General features: G+C 40.5%; 1 protein-coding gene across 1 annotated transcript in view; it reads right to left on the bottom strand.

The window, feature by feature from the left end:
- The window catches only part of cacna1bb (calcium channel, voltage-dependent, N type, alpha 1B subunit, b), a 151,631-nt gene that overhangs the window by 34,419 nt on the left and 96,731 nt on the right, over positions 1 to 20,481 (bottom strand). Inside the window, exons 21-31 of the mRNA XM_054612347.1 lie at positions 18,606 to 19,352; positions 16,736 to 16,941; positions 15,736 to 15,865; positions 14,223 to 14,352; positions 13,715 to 13,774; positions 13,096 to 13,202; positions 11,861 to 11,872; positions 8,873 to 8,893; positions 4,727 to 4,823; positions 1,680 to 1,840; positions 1,371 to 1,508 (exon numbers count right to left, since the gene is read on the bottom strand). Of these exons, the coding sequence (XP_054468322.1) occupies positions 1,371 to 1,508; positions 1,680 to 1,840; positions 4,727 to 4,823; positions 8,873 to 8,893; positions 11,861 to 11,872; positions 13,096 to 13,202; positions 13,715 to 13,774; positions 14,223 to 14,352; positions 15,736 to 15,865; positions 16,736 to 16,941; positions 18,606 to 19,352 (1,809 nt within the window). The remainder of the gene's footprint in view (positions 1 to 1,370; positions 1,509 to 1,679; positions 1,841 to 4,726; positions 4,824 to 8,872; positions 8,894 to 11,860; positions 11,873 to 13,095; positions 13,203 to 13,714; positions 13,775 to 14,222; positions 14,353 to 15,735; positions 15,866 to 16,735; positions 16,942 to 18,605; positions 19,353 to 20,481) is intronic.

Here is a 20,481-nt window from a genome sequence, read left to right as displayed (position 1 = left end):
AATGTCATCATCATAAATTGTAATTGGGTGTATTAGGAGCTCAACCATGTCAGCGCCTCTCATCTCCACAAACAAGTCACTACAGTTCATTCTGATGGTGGTTCTTTTACTTGACAATCTACGCATTTTGTACAATTTTAGGTTTAGCTATTTGTTAGATTACTAATGAACACACCTTTAATTAGAATGTATGACTCTAATTACAGAAAACTAACAGAGCTGTAACTGTTGGAGTATCATAGGTAAAAAAATGTAAGTATCCCAAATCATAAGAAATGGTAAATATTTTTTTCTTCATACTTATACTATATGTAAATGTAAATGTCGTGGTGTTACTATGCTGTCACTTCTTGTTTAGCTGTGTGTGATTTTAGATGATCGTGACAAGCTGACTCAATTTAACAATTTACTTTTCATCGTCAAGTGAATACAATGAAATAAGTATCAGCCATCAACAGTTCTTGACAGAGATGATGATGAGGATGATGATAATAAATCTGCCTGTGGCACTTTTGCTTAGGCGGAGAATGGCAGACTGAAGACATCTATGCAATGAGCCTTGATTGCATCTTTAGAAAACGCACAGTGATTAAGCCTGGGAGAAATCACTCTGGATTAATCTGCGCTGTACAATTGGCTTCCAGGTGCACTGAGTGCTTTTCAGGGCAAGTCACTGAAGGAAGTTCTAACATGAAGAAGAATAAATGATTCAACAACACTTCAACTACTCAAGATTATATATTAAACACAACTAAAGTGATGTATTGGGGTCATCTTTACTTTTTAACCCAATTTATTCCCGATTTATCAGTTTCATATTTACCTTGTAAACACTGTGAACATAGCTGACTTAAAGGGACAGTTTGTCATATTTGATTGAAGATTGCAACCAACTGAAAACCCATTCAGCTCACTTCTCCCTTCCCAAAACTGCTGTAACCTCACCCAACGAGTGCAAAACGGTGGTAACACCATTCACCTCGCTCAAATGCAATGCTTATTTTAATAACACTACTTAAGGAGCATAGGAAGTCAGGGGACGGCTGATGATACCGCATTTTTTGCAGCTCAACAAGTGTGTTGGAGAGCTACGGTGGCCTCCAGGTAACATAAACACATGATTGGTTTGGTTTGGTTTGTCCGTTCTGGGCCACTGTAGAAACTTAGCGGAGCAACATGGCGGGGGACTAGCTCCCTATGTAGATATGAATCAAAATAATCTAACAAAAACAGCGATTCTTAGTATCAGGTGACTATACACTTACACATTTTTTGCTAATAGATCCCCCCCAAAAAGCTGCACATTGCATCTTTAAAGTGTAAATTTAAGTATGAGGTGTTGAAGTGATATGGAGGTTGTTCTGACTTACAGTGGCCAGCCCTCCCCCGTTGACACCGTGAATAGCGTGAGGAAAGCCCAGAGAACATTGTCGTAGTGGAACTCGTACTTCTTCCACTCTCTGGGCTGAGCGGCCACGTCATCCCTGTCGTAGTCCAGAAACTGACCCCTGAAAGAGAGGGATGGGAGGAAAGACAGAATCAGGGGAAAGGATGACAAAACTAGAAAAAGAGATTGGGAATAACAGCATAATATCATGTATAAGCACATGGCAACCACCATGGCTAAATGTAGAGCAGTCAAAATAAAATGGCAGTAACCTTATCGATGGTTGACGTACCTGCAGTCTTTCTCCAGACCCTTGGACTCGTCAGTGCAGTAGAAGAATTTGCCCTTAAAGAGCTGCACAGCGATAACAGCGAAGATGAACATGAAGAGCATGTAGACAATGAGGATGTTGAGAACGTTCTTCAGAGAGTTCACAACACAGTCGAACACCGCCTGGAAAACATTCACACACACAAGCACACGTTCAGATCAATAAATGTAAGGTGCCGATTTATTTTGATTGCATTCTCTCCATTCTCAGGAAGCCTAACCATAAGTGGTTTAAGATTTGCTGTGTTAATATTTAAAGAGAAATTGTAAATTATTGAATATTTTGAATTAGGGCTGTCACTCGCTTTATTCGAAATCCCAAATTTCTGTTCAACGTGGGGAAAATGTTTTGATTTGAACTGTAGTGACCTGTTCGGATTAAAGTTGACCTTTTCTGACTCCAACAGACGGTTTGAGGTAGTGCAAGGAGCACTTAAGATTCAGCTTGACCTCCTGCATGCCCTATTGACCTATCAGTAAACCAAGCTAATATATAAAATGCTAGAACACTAGCGAGGTACCTGAGAAACAGTGTGTGGAAGGACACTAAAGCTTAGATTGGTAAATTATCAAAAATGATGAGGCTGTTTGCCTACTTAGTAAGAAGCAACTTACTCTGGAGTGAACAAATCACACACCCTACCTCATAGCTTGCTGAGCAAAGCATGAGTTTTAACCATATTCAACTCATTATAATTCTCATTGGACTGAATAGGTGCCATCTTGGGGTCTGGCATCCAGTTCTCATTATACAACCATGATTCTAATCCAAAATCAGTGCAGCATGCTTAGTGTGAGTGTAGGGTAAGTCTGCTTATTTGATTAAAAAGCTTTGTCTCTGATTAGAAAGGCTGTACCAGTCAACTGTAGGGTAATACAAAATGTAATGTTGTTTTTTCCTAACATAAGATGCTTCAAGCTCTAGGTTAAAACTGAGTTTAATTTGGCTGAAAAGTGAAAATAATAGTTTTAACAGCCGTCACCAAATGACTATATTCCAAATTGTACTTGGAATCTGCTTCAAGAGAACTCAAAACACATATTTCATCCAAATTCAGCCCTCTTTTAACTCATGTCGCGATGTCTTTAGACAAATCAACGCTTACTGAGTACATGAACACACCTATGCATGAAGTCTGTCTGTCTCCATACCTGTCACACTCTCTTTTCCGCTCTTTTCTCCAGTCAGCTTCTGCTCTGATCTCTCTTTGAGATGGATTGCTCCGTCAATCTATCCTGACATGTATGCAATCTAACCGATGAATTCGCTGCTGCATGAGTGATCGCCGTCGAGGCTTTTTTCTCCCTAGAGAGCGGACGGAGCATATTTCTCCGCTCCTCTACCAGCCTGCCCGTCAAGCCGCTCTGGCCAAGCATCCAAGAGGAGTTGTGGATGAGTCTGTCTGCCAGCTCTGATCTGCCTCAATCATCTCACTTCTATTACTCCAATCAGATCTTTCATTTTTTGGAAGATCAGCTGCCTTCACGCACCAGAGGGAAGCTGCTGTTTCTGCATTAGAGGAAACAGCTGGGGGTCTCGCCTTGATGAGGGTCACAATCCATTATTGAAGATTCCTACCCCTACATTCAAGGCTTGAGATTATGGATCCTAATTGCACTAGTTAAAATTTCAAAATGTCGACCTTTAGCACTCCCCAGTGGTCGTAACGTAAAGGATCAGCCCTCGGTTTATCTGATCTTTCTACGATAAAAAAAAGAATGCCACCAGAATAATTTAAAACATAGAAATGATATACAAAGCTGCGTTCATAAATGTGAGTTTCTTTGCCAAAACTCTCTACAAATACATTCAAGTATGAAAAATGTGCAATACTTTAAGTTCTGCACATCCACTCAACTTGACAACCTAACAATAGACCTTTCTTTTTAAGCATTTCTTTTTAAGTACATTAAGTAATTGAACAGGAAGACAAAATAGAGGAAAACGTAGTTGCAATTACAAAACACTACAGCAAAGATGGCTCGTATTTGACTGAATGGCTAGTTGTCCGCAGTAAGACGAACGGCAGTCAGCACATTGTGATGTGACGGCTAACTGGCCAAATTAATTCTGCAGGTGCAGTTTTTAAGTCAAAATGCAAGTTCAAAAAGCCTTTCAAATTGTATAAATGTATCAAGAACAGCCACTAAAACCATGACAAGCAATTCTAAACTGCACTGACAAAGAAGAACAGGGGTAACAATTGACCTATGTGTTCTACTACTATTTTCCAAACACCCATATTGTTGCAAAAGCATAAGTTAAAACACTCAGCTTCTGGTCCTCTTTGGTCATTTCTGGCACATGATGACACATAGTGAGCACACAGGAGGTGGTTTGAGTGTAAGTTTGACCGTGTCAGGGACAGCGTGTCAGTTTTCACTTGTTAAAAGCACAGTGTCTTTTCAAACTAAACATCTTTCTTCACAGGAAGCTAAGTTTAGGCAACAAATCTTCTTAGTAAGGTTTAGGAAAAGAATGTGGTTGATGTTGACTAACGACTGACATAACTAGCTAGGGACGTACAAGTCACATGACTAACGCCTCAAGTGACAAATGTCAACATTTTCTCTTAGTTTTGCACGAGACACAAACAGCGATCTCCTGAACGAAAGTGCCTTTTGAGGAGTGTATGTTCTGGGAATTGCAGCCTATCTCTAAATAAGCCTCCTTGCACAGAAATACTTCAGTAAAGGAAGCAATTTTCTGTGACTTACTTCCAATTTGTGTGACTTTAACTTCTCTTGGCTCTCCACAACACAGAGCCCCCCAAAGGTCAAACCGTTCAAAGCTTTCATTAGAGAGCTAGAGATACTAGATTTATATAGCATTTGAAACACGACTGTTTTAAATCAGATACATCCATTCCTCCTTATTAGACTATAAATGCATTTGACTCATGATAGTGTGTGACTGACACTGGATGTGGCCCCAGCTGGCTGCTCTGCGTCGTTGTTGTTTTTTCCTCTCTTAATGCACTGGGTGGGTGACAGATTGGATTACTCTACCTTCAGCTTGGGAAGCCGTTTAATGGTCTTGAGTGGCCGCAGGACTCGGAGGACCCTCAGGGACTTGATGGTGTTGATGTCCTTGCCTTTCGTCCCTCTGTGCAGATTGAGAGTACAGTTAGTCCAGGCAAAGTGGTGTCACCGACAAGCAAGTTAACCCTTTCAACCCATCCTCCAGTAACACCAGCAGACTGAGGTACATCAGGTGTACTGTGCACTGAGATAAATACCTCTTTACATTCTGTTAGTAGAGTACATGCACATGAGTTCACGTTGTTCTACAGAAGCATGCATCATTAGAGGAAGATTCATTTTACTCAAGTACTGTGTATCAGTACAATTATCAGATGTTGCTCCTTCACTTCATTATTCATCTATTCTTTCTTTGCTCCCGTTTGTCATTGTCTTCCCTTCCTGCCTTTTGTCATTCTTCTTATTTTTTTTATTCCTTATCTATTTTTCCTCTCTTCGATCTCAAATCCATCTCTTCTTCCTCACAGTTCTTCCTTCTTTCATCAGTGTCCTTCTTTCGTTCATTTATTTAAGTCTTCTCTTTCCTTCCTTTTGATCTTCTCTTTTTTTTTCATTTTCACCCTTGTAACTCCAATCAGAACATTTTACTGCAAATACCTGTTTACATTTTAATGAAGGACGTTTTTTTTCCACAAACTGCCATTTTAACAGTCTCAGGAAGCATATAACAGTCTCAGGAAGCTAGCATGCTGTTTCTGTAGAATAACATACAGACATCGCATACTGTGTGGAGTAAATGCACAAAGAATCAGCCCCTGTTGAGGAAGCCGCTTCTTTGCAGGAACCACTGCTATTAGTCCTTGCAGACGCTGCAGGTTCTGTTAACTGGTCACAGAGTGGGAGGTGGGTGTGTGTGATGTGTGTATGTGTGTGTGTGTGTGTGTGTGTGTGTGTGTGTGTGTGTGTGTGTGTGTGTGTGTGTGTGTGTGTGTGTGTGTGTGTGTGTGTGTGTGTGTGTGTGTGTGTGTGTGTGTGTGTGTGTGTGTGGTGGCTGTTATGCTAATGACATACAGCTGAGCCATCATTCACTCGAAGACTGACATTGGCCAAGGAGAGTGTAAGAGGGGTTTTTAATTAATCAGTCATATGTACTCATAATGTGACGGTCACTGTTTATAAAAACGATTGTTCTTTTATTTCATCTTGACAAAAAATTCTGAGCTCTAGAAATTGAGAGTGTGTATGCATCTGAGTGTGCATTGCATTATATTCATGTGTGAAGGATGTGGAGAAGGACACAAGCATAGTAGAGAAAAAAATAAGTATAAAAGCCCTGGTAGTGTCCCCCCGTTTTAGGAATCAGGTACTTTTCATAACCAGGGAAAAAACAAGCCCTACTGTAAAAAAGAATGATTTCTGTTTAAGCTAAAAATTGTAAAATTATAAGAATAGATGAGTTATGTTTTACAGGTCTCTCGAGGGTTGTGTCTTCCTTTGTCACCTTTCCAAAACAAAAAACAAAAGAGGAAAAGTGTATTTATATGCTCTAACATAAGCTGTAAACGTTTCCTAACTATGTCACTGTACTATGTCACTGTACTATGTGGGGTTACAGGTTATACTACTTAGCATTAGTTTATGCTAGCTAGCCACAGCTGATAAAATACAAGCACCAGTCGTCATTTCGTCTGACTGAATCCACAGTAGTCGGCTTAAAACTGAATCTGCTACAGTCATCTCTGTAAACTGCATATGTGCTGAGCTAGAATGGAAAGCTTGACAGATGTAGCAAGATATACTGAGTGAGGACAGTGATAGCTAACTGTAATGTAGTCTACATACAGTTCAACAAATAGGTTACGGAGAAGGAATACTCCAAGTATTGAGTAAGACTTCTCCTGTTGGTCCCAGAAAATACACTGGAAATAAAAAACCCACACAGTTGTGTTGTTCTATTTTCTATTTAACTAGCTCTGGTCATTTCCTGGTTCTATCTTGAACACTCTCTTGAGTAATTGAACATTACTTTCCCATGATAAGTACCAAATTTGGAAGTCTTTTCCAGGAAAAAAAGATACTACTTTCTATGAAATAATGTGGCAATTAATGAACCTGTAAAATAAAGCATCATCAGCTGGCTTTTAACCACCTTACTATTCAAACTCTTCCTCCCTGTGCCTTCACACACACAAAGACACTAAAACAGGGCCAGATCAGTCCGTCAGACTCTAATTTAAAATACACCTGGTTGGCCAGAGTACAGTATCTAGAGACAAAGGGACTTATGAGAACCAACAGGTCAAGATGTGACTGTGAAAAAAAGAATTAAATAATGAAATAAATATTTGTAATGTGTGTAAAAGTCTGTTACGTACTGAGGGAGAAAAGCATGGTTCCAAAAATCTTAGTCCTTTTCTTTTCTCAATGGAAGACTAACAAAATGACATGCAGCTCTCATGCTTGGATGACTTGGTAACCCTGGCATGCAATCTGCAAACTCAATGCCAGTCCTCGCTATTCATGGACCTCGACACATTGAGACGGCAAGAACAGTCTCCCAATAGCTTTCAGAAGCGCCGTGGGCAAGGAAGATGTTACGTGTGTGTGTGGATACAAGGTTGTGTGTTCACGTTACCTCAGCACTGATTGCTTGAACTGAAATCACATTTTGTCATTCGGTTTTGCAGTCTATCATCATTTTTATGTGTTTTGTAAATTATTAACTGTTACCAGCCGGCTGCAGGGGCGTATCTGTGTTTGATTGACAGCAGCTGGCGGGCTGCTAGAGGGCCGGTGTTCCACCGCAGGGAAAGATAAAGTAAACAAACTAGTGTTGCAGCTACATGCAGATGGCATGTTGTTGGTGGTGCAGAAGAATAAGCACCACAGCAGCATTTGACCAAACCAAAGTGACATTTGCAGGTATGTTTACCTGCTGTTTATTGTGCTGCAGCTGAGCAGCTAATTAGCTATCTAGCTTGCAGACTGGCGTTAGCAGTAAGCTTTTACCCCGGGGAATATTTGTTTGGTCGCTTATTCAACAATCTCTTGCTGATTCAGTGTGATTGTGATAGAACGCTGACGTTACAGCTTCATGCAAGTCTATCGAAATGAGGTCTTCGTAGACAGAATTGGTTCAAAACGTGCATCATTAAACCTTTTTTTTTTTTTTGGTGTCAGATTTTTTTCTGAACGGAGAAGACATGATAAGTGATTTACAGAGCAGATATGTATGTTGTAGCAGGAGGAATGTTAAGTCATCCTTCTTCATCATGACACTTGTCATCTCAGCTGCCCCCTACTGGGCAAGGAGCATATCCTGTTTAGGGAATATCTGACTTCCAATCAGAAGCACTTTAATGCCTCAGCCAAAAACAGGATGCATTAGGCTCCTTCTAACCAGCTGTTTAAAGGCAAATGTTGAATAAGGTACGTGCAAATATATTCAAGTTCAACCATTATTATATTTAGATTTTTTATGCTGCTTTGTCAGATAATTAAAACAATACAAAAATCTAGGTTAAATCAGATTTTAAAAATAATTTGCATCACAGACACTGTTTTTCGTTTGGTTTTTTTCCGTCAGCAATTAAGACAATGAGCCTTACCTACAATGTGTTTTATGGGGAAATAAATAGATATCTAGTAATAGATACTGCTTTTCAATGAAATAGACCCTCAAGCTGAATTCAGGTGAGAGGTTATAATCCGTTATCGAAATCCAAGGATAGATGTGGGTGAAGGGCAAGGAGGTGAATTGAGCTGCAGGCTGTAATATCTTAGTGATTTGACCAATTGAACCCACGTTAGTGAAGAGAAGAGTTTTCCATGAACGAGAAACAAGAGATTAAGATGTTTTAGCTTTGATTCAACTGATATCTGATGAGTTTGCAAGTGAAAATGTATTTAGTGCAGATTAATAGTGGTGCATGTCAGCAGCTATATGTTGGCCTTCTGAAAGCTAGGAGGTGGAGTTCCCAATATTGTCTTTTTGTCTGGATGTCCCAATATTGGGACAGGAGATCAGAGGGAAGGAGGGGGAATCATGGTCATATCCTAAAGTTTATTTGGACTGGTCGATAAGAGGAGCGTTCTGTGTTTCATATGGGGGGAAAAAAGGGACAAAGGGGGGTAGGGGTCAATAAGCAAAAGGTAGATAGGGACAGTTCCCACCTGGTCACGCTTTGTTGCGATCTGATGAGGAAAAACCAATGAAACAAACACAATACACAAACATCACCCACAAAAATAGAGCACACAAGCATATAAAGACAGACAGAGCAAAATAAACATTTTAAGCTGATGTCACACAGGCATGGAGATACAGTGAAATTATCCGGCCTTTCAAACTTAAAATCGGACAGAAACCAACGATAAGAGACAAATTGGTAAACTTAAACTAATTACCCTGTGAAAGAGCGAAGCAATAGACAAGTCTGGTCAAAGATACAGGGATTATGTGTACTTCACACGGGAGTAAAACCAGTTTTAACAAAAGGATGATCATAAGACATGGACAGTTTTTCAATGGTAGAGAAACAAAGATGAGAGGACACTAATGACCATGTTCACACTGCAGCTGAGAAAACAACGTGACCAGATCTGTTTTTTTAAGACATTGTCAACCACTTTTACAAAGTATGTGGTCCCAAATCTTATATGTACCGTATTACAGACCTTAAACAGGCCCTATTATGCTATTTTCCGGGTGCATATTTTTATTTCAAGTTACAGTTACAACATGTTTACATGCGTTAATGCTCATAATTCGCCTTGTTTTTCTCATCCTGGCTGTCCTGCAGCACCTCTTCTCACCCTCTCTCTGAAATGCTCCGTTGTAGCACTGGCTCCTCCTTCCAGAAAGCAAAGTCTGCTCTGATAGGTCAGCTAGCCCGCTCTGTTGTGATTGCTCAACGTTTCACATTTCAAAAAACTCTTCCTCCGGAGCTTCAGCTCCATCTTTCTCTTTTGTTGTTTGAGGGCCAAACTAGCCGGAAGGAGTTTTACGTCACTTCCGTCACATTATGACCTCATAAAGTTACGGAAGTGAAGGAGAGAATTCAATCGAGCCGTTTCAGGCAGCTCAGGAGCTTCTGAGGGGAAGGGTAACTCCTTTTAGGGGTGGCCTTCAGGTTTCACGCTCCACGGACCTTTTAGAAATACAGTACCAGTCAAAAGTTTGGACACACCTTCTTATTCAATGGTTTTTCTTTCTTTATTTTTTATTTTTTTTCTACATTGTAGATTAATATTGAAGACATCCAAACTATGAAGGAACACAAATGGAATTATGTGGTAAACAAACAAATGCTCAACAAACCAGAATATGTTTTATATTTTAGAAGGTGTGTCCAAACTTTTGACTGGTACTGTATATATATATATAAAACACACTAAAAAATATATATATATATAACACACTAAAGAAGAGGGAAAAAGTGGAAAAGCATAATAGGGCCACTTTAGGTTCTGATGTTACTTCCAGTTGGGTTTATTTCACCTGCACTGGATTCAGACCTCTGAGTTGCTGCCCACATTTCAGATTTTTTCAGCTTTGGGTCTAATGTGTGTGAGGAACTGAAACTTGACCGGAGACCAAATTATCTTTCAAAAATCTTTATAAATAAGCATATTAATGACTTTTTGGGGGAAATCTTTTCTATGACATTACATTTGTTCGACGTAGTATTGTCGACTGCGGCTGGTGGTTAATTGGTCTATTTATGAGGGTCAGTTTAGGTCGACGGCGATTTTGAATTGGGTCTAATTAGCTTGAGGTTAATTTAGATCAATTCTGTCTTTTTTACAAATGGATTTTATGTACCTCGGGTCTTATTGAGTTTCCACAGGTCAGTTTCCACTAAGCGAAAATAAGCTTTATAAGAAAGGTCATGTCATGTTCCTGTATGTGCGCACGAGAACTGCTGGAATAAAGATGGTGCTCTTTAGTCTGCATATTTCTTTAATAGACCTGAAAAACTCAAACCGTTCACAGCCACCACAACTTTCATGTCAAAAATTATGTTGGCTGGGCAGCGAAACAGTTTGGCCAAAAAACTTTAAGCCTTTTATTTGTAGGTAAATCTGAAAGGACACATGCCAATAAAGCAGGTCAGAGCTGAAGCATCAGTCTCTAAGATGGATGTTTACAAACTACTGTTTGGTTTTTACAAAAACATATTTACAGTTTGTCTTTGTTTTCTTGTTTTCTCTTAAACCTGTCTGATCGTTTGACTGCTCATGTTTCTTGTCAGACTGACAACAGCCAACTATCCTGTTAGCCTTGCAGTGTGAATGTAGCCTTTTACACGCTTACATGCTATGAATGTGAGTTGATGTAAGAGATGATATAGGATGTGAACTTTAGGTGGAGGGATGAGGGGAACGTGTCTGAATCTGATAAACCCTGGATGAAGCTTGCTCTTTTACCTCTGTCAGGTGAAACACACCTCATACTGGACTGAGACTGCTGAACAGGATGATACTACTATAGTCTGAAAGTATTTGATTTACATGAACAACAGTGGTTTTAGAATTAATCAGAATAAGTGGTTAGACACATACTGATGCTGAAAGCTAAATCATTTTGCATCTTTATTATAATGTAATTGTTAGTGTCTAAAAATGAAAAAGAGATTTTATCTAGCGTTCACTCTGTTTAATAGCTTTCAATTAGCATCTTTATACTTTTGCATTTACTATGAACAGCAGCACTCAGGTCCTTTGTGTTCATGAATATCCTGAACACCTTTTACTCTTTTGAAAGCTTGTGTCTCTGACAGTTTCTGATTCACAGTGCTGCCACGCTGTGCATTATGTATATTGTTCCCTGGGAAAACATATAAAATATATCTGACAGATGGAAAACAGGTAATTGCCCTTATGTAACCCGAATGCAGATGTAAAACAAATGCAGTTACATAACACAAACAGAGTAAATGCCACTATCTTTGATCGTGACTGTGGCCACGATGATAAGAAAAGCAAATAACAAAATTTGACATTTGTTCTGAGCTGAGAGAGCGAGGCTGCTGCAGACGCATCTATAAACTGCAAATGACACTGGCTAAGATGGACAGGAAGGACAACAGAAGACAAAAACAGAAGAAAAAAAACAGACACATGTACAGATACACAGACAGAGAGAGAAGGCAGCATTACCCCATGAGGCTCCTGAAAGCAATCCAAGCAAGAAAACAAAAGAGGGAGGGAAAAAGTGAAAGAGAGAAGACAGAGTCAGAAACAGATAAAAGACAGAGAGAAATATCGATCTATAGGCAGCGAAAGAGAAGAGATCTGAGCGACAGAAAGCAGTACAAAGAAAAATACACAGGTGACTAACTGTGGACAAACTTTGAGGACGGACTAGTCGATACTGCATGTGAAATAGTGGCAGATGCGAAATATCAGACAGCGCTGGTTGGAACAGAATATGTAATCACCTTCTTACTCCAGAGACCCAGAATGCAGGTCTATTAGTGTCAAGGGGCTCATTAACTCCCTTTATACTGTGGCTATGGATAGCATTTATTTTCCATCGTAAAATAGGACGCTTTAAACACAGATCTGATCAGTTTAATGTTCTTCAAGGTAACATGAGCTGCAGGTTACCACTGCAACATTACAATTTTTTTTTACTACAGGCTTAAAATGACTTTGCCAGTACCAATACAAGTATCATTAAAGTGATACCGATACCAATTTAGTACTTCATTAGATACACATCATGTGAATGATGGGTATCTTATAACCGTCGCACAACACCGGTCAAATCAGTTTTTTGTTAATACATCTTAAATAATTTGTTTATTGTATTAAAAACAAAGTGGCAGAAACAAGAATTTTTTTTTTCATGCTCTTTGGCCCCCACCCGCTAGCCATGTGGCAAGGTATTCCACTTTGCACCTTTTTAAAACAACAGTCATACAACAGTTTCTTGTTCAGCATATTGAGGCACAAGAGTTGCAATTAAGTGCCATCTTAGAGACTTCTGTTCCCTCCTGAACCATAAACATGTCAGCCAAACTGTGCATGATCTATTTGCAAACAAGCAGAGAGGGGCAGTGGAGACTTTACGTAACAATAAAAGTTGAGTTTGACATAGTCGTGTCCGAAAAATAACCCTAGGCAGCACAAAAGCAGTCGGATGAACACATTGGAGTTGTTTGTTAGAGCGAAACACAGGGACAGGGGCACCTAGCCCCAGGGTGATAGCATGCTAGCCTGCTCCAGGGAAGGATACTAGAGAGAGGGTACCATCAGCTTAAAATACTGTAACACAAGACAACCCGTCATTTGTTGTGGTGTGGTTGTATCCGTCTCTGAAATACATTATATTCGTAGCCCCGCCGTGATTAGAGAGTAACACTGCATGAATAAAGCAAAAGTTGACTTACGAGCAGGCAAAGGCAACCAGAGCTCCGCTGACCACAATGAAGTCCAGAATGTTCCAGAGGTCACGGAAATAAGCGCCAGGATGGAGGAGCAGTCCCAAGTCAATCATCTCGAGTCACAGAATAAATATAAAAGAACAATTTTAAAAAATCATACAAGCTGACATGGACACTTTCTATGTTTCAAGGCCTCTTCTAGAAACCTCTTTCCTTCTGAAAACTCTTCAAAAGACCCCTGGTTTTAACATCTAGTACCTTTCCTTTTCAGTTCCGCAGTGCATTAATTATCTAAAGTATTTGGAAATAGGACAGAGTGTTATCACAGCTGAAAAATGTAAAACCACAAACCCAATTAGCAATGCCAGTGACATGACAGTGCTGTCCGCTGTGTGGCTAAAAACCAAGCTCAATTTGGTTGAAAGTGAATATAATCCTAAATCCTAATTGGATGAAAAAATGTGCTGTTGAAACCATCGTTTTTATGTAACCTAAATGTCTAAAAAAGTTAACATTTTCAAGCACATTCATCCCAGTTATTTGACTTGCAAATTACCAAAACCTTGCTTAGCTTGTTTTTCAGTGCTAAAATCAAAGTATACCTCAATTTCGACAGCCTCCTCACCTTAATCACCATCTCAAAAGTGAAGACCCCAGTAAAGACATAGTCCAGATACTTGAGAACCTGCAAAAACAGAGAGCGAGAAAATTTCCTGTGAGTGGACTCGTCAGATCCAGTGAGCGATATTTTCAGACACTTTGGAAGATTGTATGTGTGTTTTTGTGTGTGTGTGAATTGACTAGTTATGCACAACATGTTCTTCAGCCCTGTCAGAGCTCTCAAGATCTATCAGCTTAGCGCTCCCCTGCACTTACACAATTTGCCAAAACAGTTTGACATTTGACCAAAAATGACAAAAAAAAAGCTTTTTGTGCTTCATACTATTTGCTCCTCAACATGGGCAAACTGTCGAGCCCTGTTAGGAAGAACTTAATTAGTCTGAATGAATCAGCCAGTCAGCCCAAATGTTTGTGCGTGAATCCTCATGTGTGACTGTGTGTCCAACAAGCACTGTGTTTGTTGTGTACTTCCAGATGTTTATTAAAGACGTCTAGATGTCAGTCTGACTCACGTTGTTGCGCGGTGCGTTGGCTTGCACTGGGTCCTCGGCTGCCAGGGCGATGCTGCTCATGGTTATGACCATCAGGATGCACATTTCAAAGTAGCGTAGGTTGACCACGTAGTGACACAGCCGCCGCACACTGCGAGACCACACACATACACAAAAGAAAAAGTATGCACACAGTAGTCACAGCTCACTAGGTGACGTCCTCCCATAACAGGCCAAGGAGAACACTCATATCCCTCCTTGCACAAGGTGGACATGTATCAGCCTCTCGGGTACCAAACAACTCAGGGTCATCTGGGTTCACAATGCCTTTCAATGGAATCAACATATAACAATTTTGAAAGAGCTACCTTATTTCACTTATATTGGATGTTACTAAAAGTCAATTAAAAAAACAACAAAGTTATTTTCTGTACTTCCCAGGATAAATAATTTGACATCGTCAGAAGTAGAAATTGGGTCACGTGTTTTGAAAGGTCACTGCTTGTATCTGTGATTTACTCTATCAAGAGTTCAGGTGAAACGTGGGTTGGGAACGTGGATTGACTGGTTAATAAAGAGCCTTCTCATTGGCCTCAGCTCTCTCAGATCCTGAGATGCTAACTTACTTGTCGATCCCCCCCACCCCTTCATTTTGGCCTAAGATTTGATGAGCTGGCGCTCTCCCCAACTGCTTTTTGCTCATCTGCAAACCACCCCAGTGGTTGCTGGAGAACAACATCATCAGCATACAAGAGAGACACAGCTCTCACTCTGGTTATACAATGACAGGATGGCAGTTGCTTCTGAAAAGGAGGGCTAAACATGAATTTACGTCAACCAGCAGAACTGTGGAGTAGCCAGGCAGCAGTTGTTCCAGGATGCCACTCAGAAATGCCAAGAAGGCCAGAAACTCCAAACTAGACAGACAACAGTCAGAGCCTTTGCAGGCGTTATGAGGTGTTAATAATACTCTAAAAGTTGTCACTGAGGCAAGTATTTTAACTAGTCCCTAGTCATTAGAAATGTTGTTATCCTGGGAAAACCTCACACACCGTTGGTCAGCCTGATTCTCGTAAGTGTCATCTAACCCATCACTGGATAATAAGCGAGTCCAGCCCCTGTCAGGACTTTGATTCCAGAGCTGTTCTTAGAGTTAAGCTCGCTCAATCAACTGCACCAGCTTTGTTCCTTCACAATCACAGAGAGGACACTAAACATCCTTATAACCAATATTTTGTAGCCACAGGGTTTAAATGTTATATTTCTCGTCATTTTGTTTTCTCTGTCAATATTCCTGAGTTCTGTACAAAACCAAAGATATATAGGCTTTAACAAAGTGATGAAGGTACTGTATGTTTGATGGGTTTCCTGGGAAAATAACGATGAAAAATGTTTACTTAGTAACCACCAGGGGATGCAGAAATAAGCAGTACGTTTAATGTCTAATATATGGTTCCTATTTTCTAGGATTGCTTTAACAAGTTTGTTGAAATAAATATTTTTTGCGGGAAAAAAACTCACAGCTATGACTTACGGATTTGTTTGCCCGAAGATGAACATGGAGCTGTAGGGAAGGATCTGCCGAGGCCCATTAGCTGCCTCCTCCTCCTCCAGGTCTTTCTTCTCCTCACTGAGTCCAAAGTTGTCGCAGTCAATATTGTTCACTGATGTGGAAAAAAATAAACACGCTCATTAACTCTAAGAAGCACAAACTGTTTTTTATATGGATTCTATGTAGTTGTTTTATGATTGTGTTTACTTTGTGCATCCATAAAAATGTCTAATCAATAACTTTACTAATTAGACATTTCTCCTGATGGCGGATGCAGGGTCAGGACAAAGCACGACAGATATGAACTCTCACAAATCTCACTTGCAACAACTTGCAAGAACAAACACATACTACTTGAGTGTAAATGAAGCGACTGGTACATTGTCACCATTACCATCTATAGAATAATTGGGATCATTTAATTCTTATGTTTTTTTTCAGATAACAAAAATATCAACTGGAGTTATCAGAGAATACCTGTGAAAATGAATAAAGTCCTCATGAGCCTCAGCTGTTCTATTTGTTTAGAGCTAATTAGCTAAGCTAAGATGGTGAACACAACATTTAACCTGCTTAACATCAGCAAGTCAGCATTGTCACTGTGAGCATGTTAGCATGCTGCCATGAGCATTTAGCTCAAAGCATTCTTCTGCCAAAGTACAAGCTCCAAGAGCTGCTAGCATGGCTGTACACTGAATTAAACAGTGCAGTACAGTTTCATGGAACAACATGGTTCTCTTTTTTTTCATTAATTTTACTGTTATTGTATATGATAAGATTTTACTCTTTAAATTATTTGCTGAGATCAGGGGCTCTGGTGGTATTCTTAATGGGTTAGGGTTAGCCTTAATGACTGCTGTTAAGTGATGACAAGTGGGAAAATTATAATAGAATGTTTTAATCTTTTCAAACTTTTGACGTTTTTGAAAATTAAAAATATTTCCTTCCCAATGCTTCCTCACTTGGTGTGACAATGACTCACTGGGTATGATGGTGGTTTCTCCTGGTGGGCCGGTGATAGTGACAGGGATGTGGATGGTGTTGCTGTTGAGGCCGGCCTGGCTGGCCCTGGTGGAGTTCTTCTGGTTGTCAGCATCCTCTTGCTTTTCGCCAAGACTCAGGCTACTCCTCATTGGCTGCAGAGGACTGGAGGCAAAGCCGTCTTCCTCAGAATCAGGATGCCTCTCCCTGTGGAAAGAGAAGTGCGTCTTATCACAGACATCATTATACTCTGCTCTCAGGATGCTTCAGGCATTTTCTGCCAAATGAGATCCATATGAGTAAGATTCTCTGTCCTCATGGGAAACAGACCACAATATCTGGCAGCCGACTAGAAGAAGGTGCTTACTGCTTTCCAAACACACAGTTATACTGTGTTTATGTATAAAGACGAATGATGCAAATAGTGAATTATTCTTACAATTTCTTACACATTGTCTTAGAATATGAAATGTAGGTTTAAAGATACACTAGAGAATTAATTAAGCCCAGTCAGATACATAACAAGCCAATCAGAGAACTTTAGCGAGCGTTTAGATGATGTTTTGACATGCTGCTGTTATACCCCATGAACACATATTCAAAACAGGCAAAGAAGAGATAAAATGAAGCAAGACTCTGTAACCGCAGGTCTATTTTCTGACCTCAAATGTATTCAGAAACTAAACTTGGTGGACAGTTAAGAGAACTTTGATGATTCCAGATCAGCTGGCAAATGCAAATCATATATAATAAAGGCCAATAAGTAATATCAACCAGGTGTAGGAAAGATTATTGTTTAAGGGACGGTCTCATTAGCCTTATGTTCAACAACAGCCTGAAAAAGGATGTGTTGTCACAATTCTGATATGTGGAAGTATTGAGCAGATTGATCGCAGGTCGGTGAGAGTGATGCTGCTGTTCCTAGTCTGGTAATACAGTGTTGTACTTTTCATAGTAATGAAACACTAAAATATTAACTTCTCCATTTTTTAAACACATTGCATCACTGTTTCTGTCATGCACATTGATTAAAAGTCAAACAAAGGTGAAAACCTGTGTGTTTTTCCATGTGACACAGAGCTAAAAGTTGTAGAACGGAGGTGTAATGTCATTGTAACTTAAACCTGCAATAACAGATTTTTTGCAAAAACAAATGTGAACACAATGACATGTCATCACAATTTAAGTTGATCATCCAACAGATAAATAGCAACACTATCATTCATTTCGAGTTGTGTTTCTGTCCTCCTGAAAAAGGTTAGTCCAATATTATTTTCTTTTAGCTCTGGTTTTGGTCTCTACCAACTACTGAGGGAAATATCTTTCTCTTTAGCTGCTAATTGCTCCTCTATCTTCACCAGCTATTCTCCAACTGTGTCTTTCTGCTGTTTGGTGCTGAGCAGGTAGTGTGCAATGCGTCTTTTTCAAGCTTTTACTTTGAAAACAGCTGCCAGCTGCGGCTGAAAACGCCACTATGAGAGCGGTGGGAGTGAACCAAAATAGTAAGGTAAAGACAGACAGCTAAACAATTAGCTAAAAATCACTTTCAATTTCCATAAAGTTGAGAGGAGCTGTAGATTCAGGTGTTACTTCTCTGTAGGTTCATCAATACCCATTTTACCTTGTTTTCGTCGTTTAATACGTTGTTATAATAAATAATAGTGATTGTAGTTGCTTTAAAGAGAGAACAATTAATTATCTATTGTACAGCCAACTTGAAATTATGTGTGTCTCTAGCTAACTTATCCATTGCCGTGCCACACAACAGCATGAGGAGCGATTCTATAAGATGGAAATAGGGTACTGTATACCGTATGAGCACCGCCGATGACAAAGTCCTGTATGATTCTGACTTAGAGTGGATTCTTTACCTGTGACCTTTGGTTCCATTCTTGTTCCTCTTAAAGTCGTCTCCATCCAGAGTGGACTGAGCTCTGACCATACGAGAGCAGCGTCCCTTCCTCTCTCCATTACTGTCCCCTCCTCCTCCGCCCCTCCCCCTGCGCTCTCCTTGTGCACCATTTGCCATCAGCCCGTTTCCTTCTTTTGGTGGACGATGGGAGTGATGGTGGCGGTGCCCCCTCTCTTCTCCTCCTCGAGAGTCACTGGCCTCCTCCTCAGGGGAGCCGGCCTGGTGGTGGTGCCTGTGTCCCTGCCCTCCGTCTCGGCTGTGGCTGCTCTCCCCTCTCCTCTCTCTCATCTGGTCACCTTCAGTGTTGTGATCTCTGCTCCGGCTGTGATGGGTGTGGTGCCTCCCTCCCCGGCTTTCGCCTCCGTCCCGGCTCTCCCCGTTCCTTTCGCGGTGCCGGTGGTGCTTCCTGGAGTGTGTGTGGAAGTTGTCTCCCATCCCGTCCTTCCGGGGATCCCCAAATTCCTCCCACGATCCTTCGGGAGACCTGCTGGGTTTGTCCCCGTTCTTGGCCTCCACCACCAGCGGCCGGTCCAGGTGAGTCTTCATGTCCGGGTGCAGATGGAGGGTGGAGCCCCTCTGGAGGCACTCGTCCGGGTCGAGCTCGTTGAACAAAGCCTCGTTGCTCGACCTTATGTTGTGTCTCCGTAGCTGGTTGGTCCTCTGCTCCCACACTGACATGGCCTTTGCTGAGCGCTGCTGCTCCTTACTGCACATTGGAATCACAGTGGGAAGGGAAAAACAATGACATATAAACATTTTATATTAATCACTTTTTCTCAACTTTCTGAGTTCGTATGGGTTTTGGGAGAACATCACCATCCACAGCTTCATCCATAGCCACGCCGCAATCTCCTACTAATAACACTTTACATCATTCTAGTCATCAAGGCCCTGATTAAGTAAAGTAAGTTATGGGTAATCAGACGCAAGGTGGTCTATGGATGTGTCAGCACAAATGTTCACCATGGTAAAGCTTTCACTTACCATGCCTGAGGGTTGTATGGAGAAAGTAGCTCAAATCCTCCACAGCAAAATATGATTATCTGTACATTCCCAACACCTACTGTAAGATGGTACAGGTTGTCTACTGCTGAGGGTTGTTACATGCTGTTGTCATGCCATGACCTGATCATGGGAAGTTTATAACTTGTTTTGGGTCCTCGACATTGACGCATTGCTATTCTTTGATACAGGCAGGAAAATGAAAATCAAAGTCTTGTGGGATATATTTTTTTACCACTGAAAACTGACTGGATATTTTTATGGATATGTTTTTAATTGATTCCACATCTGCTAACTACCAAGTGTGTGGTGTTCATCTTAATACAACAATTCATGCAATATATCAAATTAGTTTGTTAGTTGTCGGAAAAATGCTAAACATCTCCAATCAATTTTTCTTCCCTGAACAACTTGCCACTTTGGATGATGAACACACCAAGGGGAGATTGTATTTGCGGTGTTTTCACACATTGCGTTTCGAGGCTTCCAACTATGACTCAAACGACTAGAAGCCAATTCAAAGCAGGCTTCTCATGGCTATAACTTAGCCATAGATGCATACAAAAGCCTAAAGCCTTCTTTCACTGGCCACAAAGAATTCCCTTCTTTATGTTCATTTGATATAGAAGATGGGAACAAAATCCCTAGTCTGTCTGTGTAAAAATGCATTACAAATGTTGGTTGAAGTTATTACAAGTCTTCAGCGCTTTAGCAAATCAAGAGGGTATCTTCCAAAGTTAGTCATTTTAGTATAAAATCCCCTCTTTGTGTCTCGACAGACAGTTTGCTTATTAAGCCCACCAGATGGAATTCTGTACTAAAAATAACCACTT

Source organism: Anoplopoma fimbria, chromosome 14, assembly GCF_027596085.1.
Source record: "Anoplopoma fimbria isolate UVic2021 breed Golden Eagle Sablefish chromosome 14, Afim_UVic_2022, whole genome shotgun sequence".
Classification (NCBI taxonomy): domain Eukaryota; kingdom Metazoa; phylum Chordata; class Actinopteri; order Perciformes; family Anoplopomatidae; genus Anoplopoma; species Anoplopoma fimbria.
This window is presented reverse-complemented; position numbering and strand designations above follow the sequence as displayed.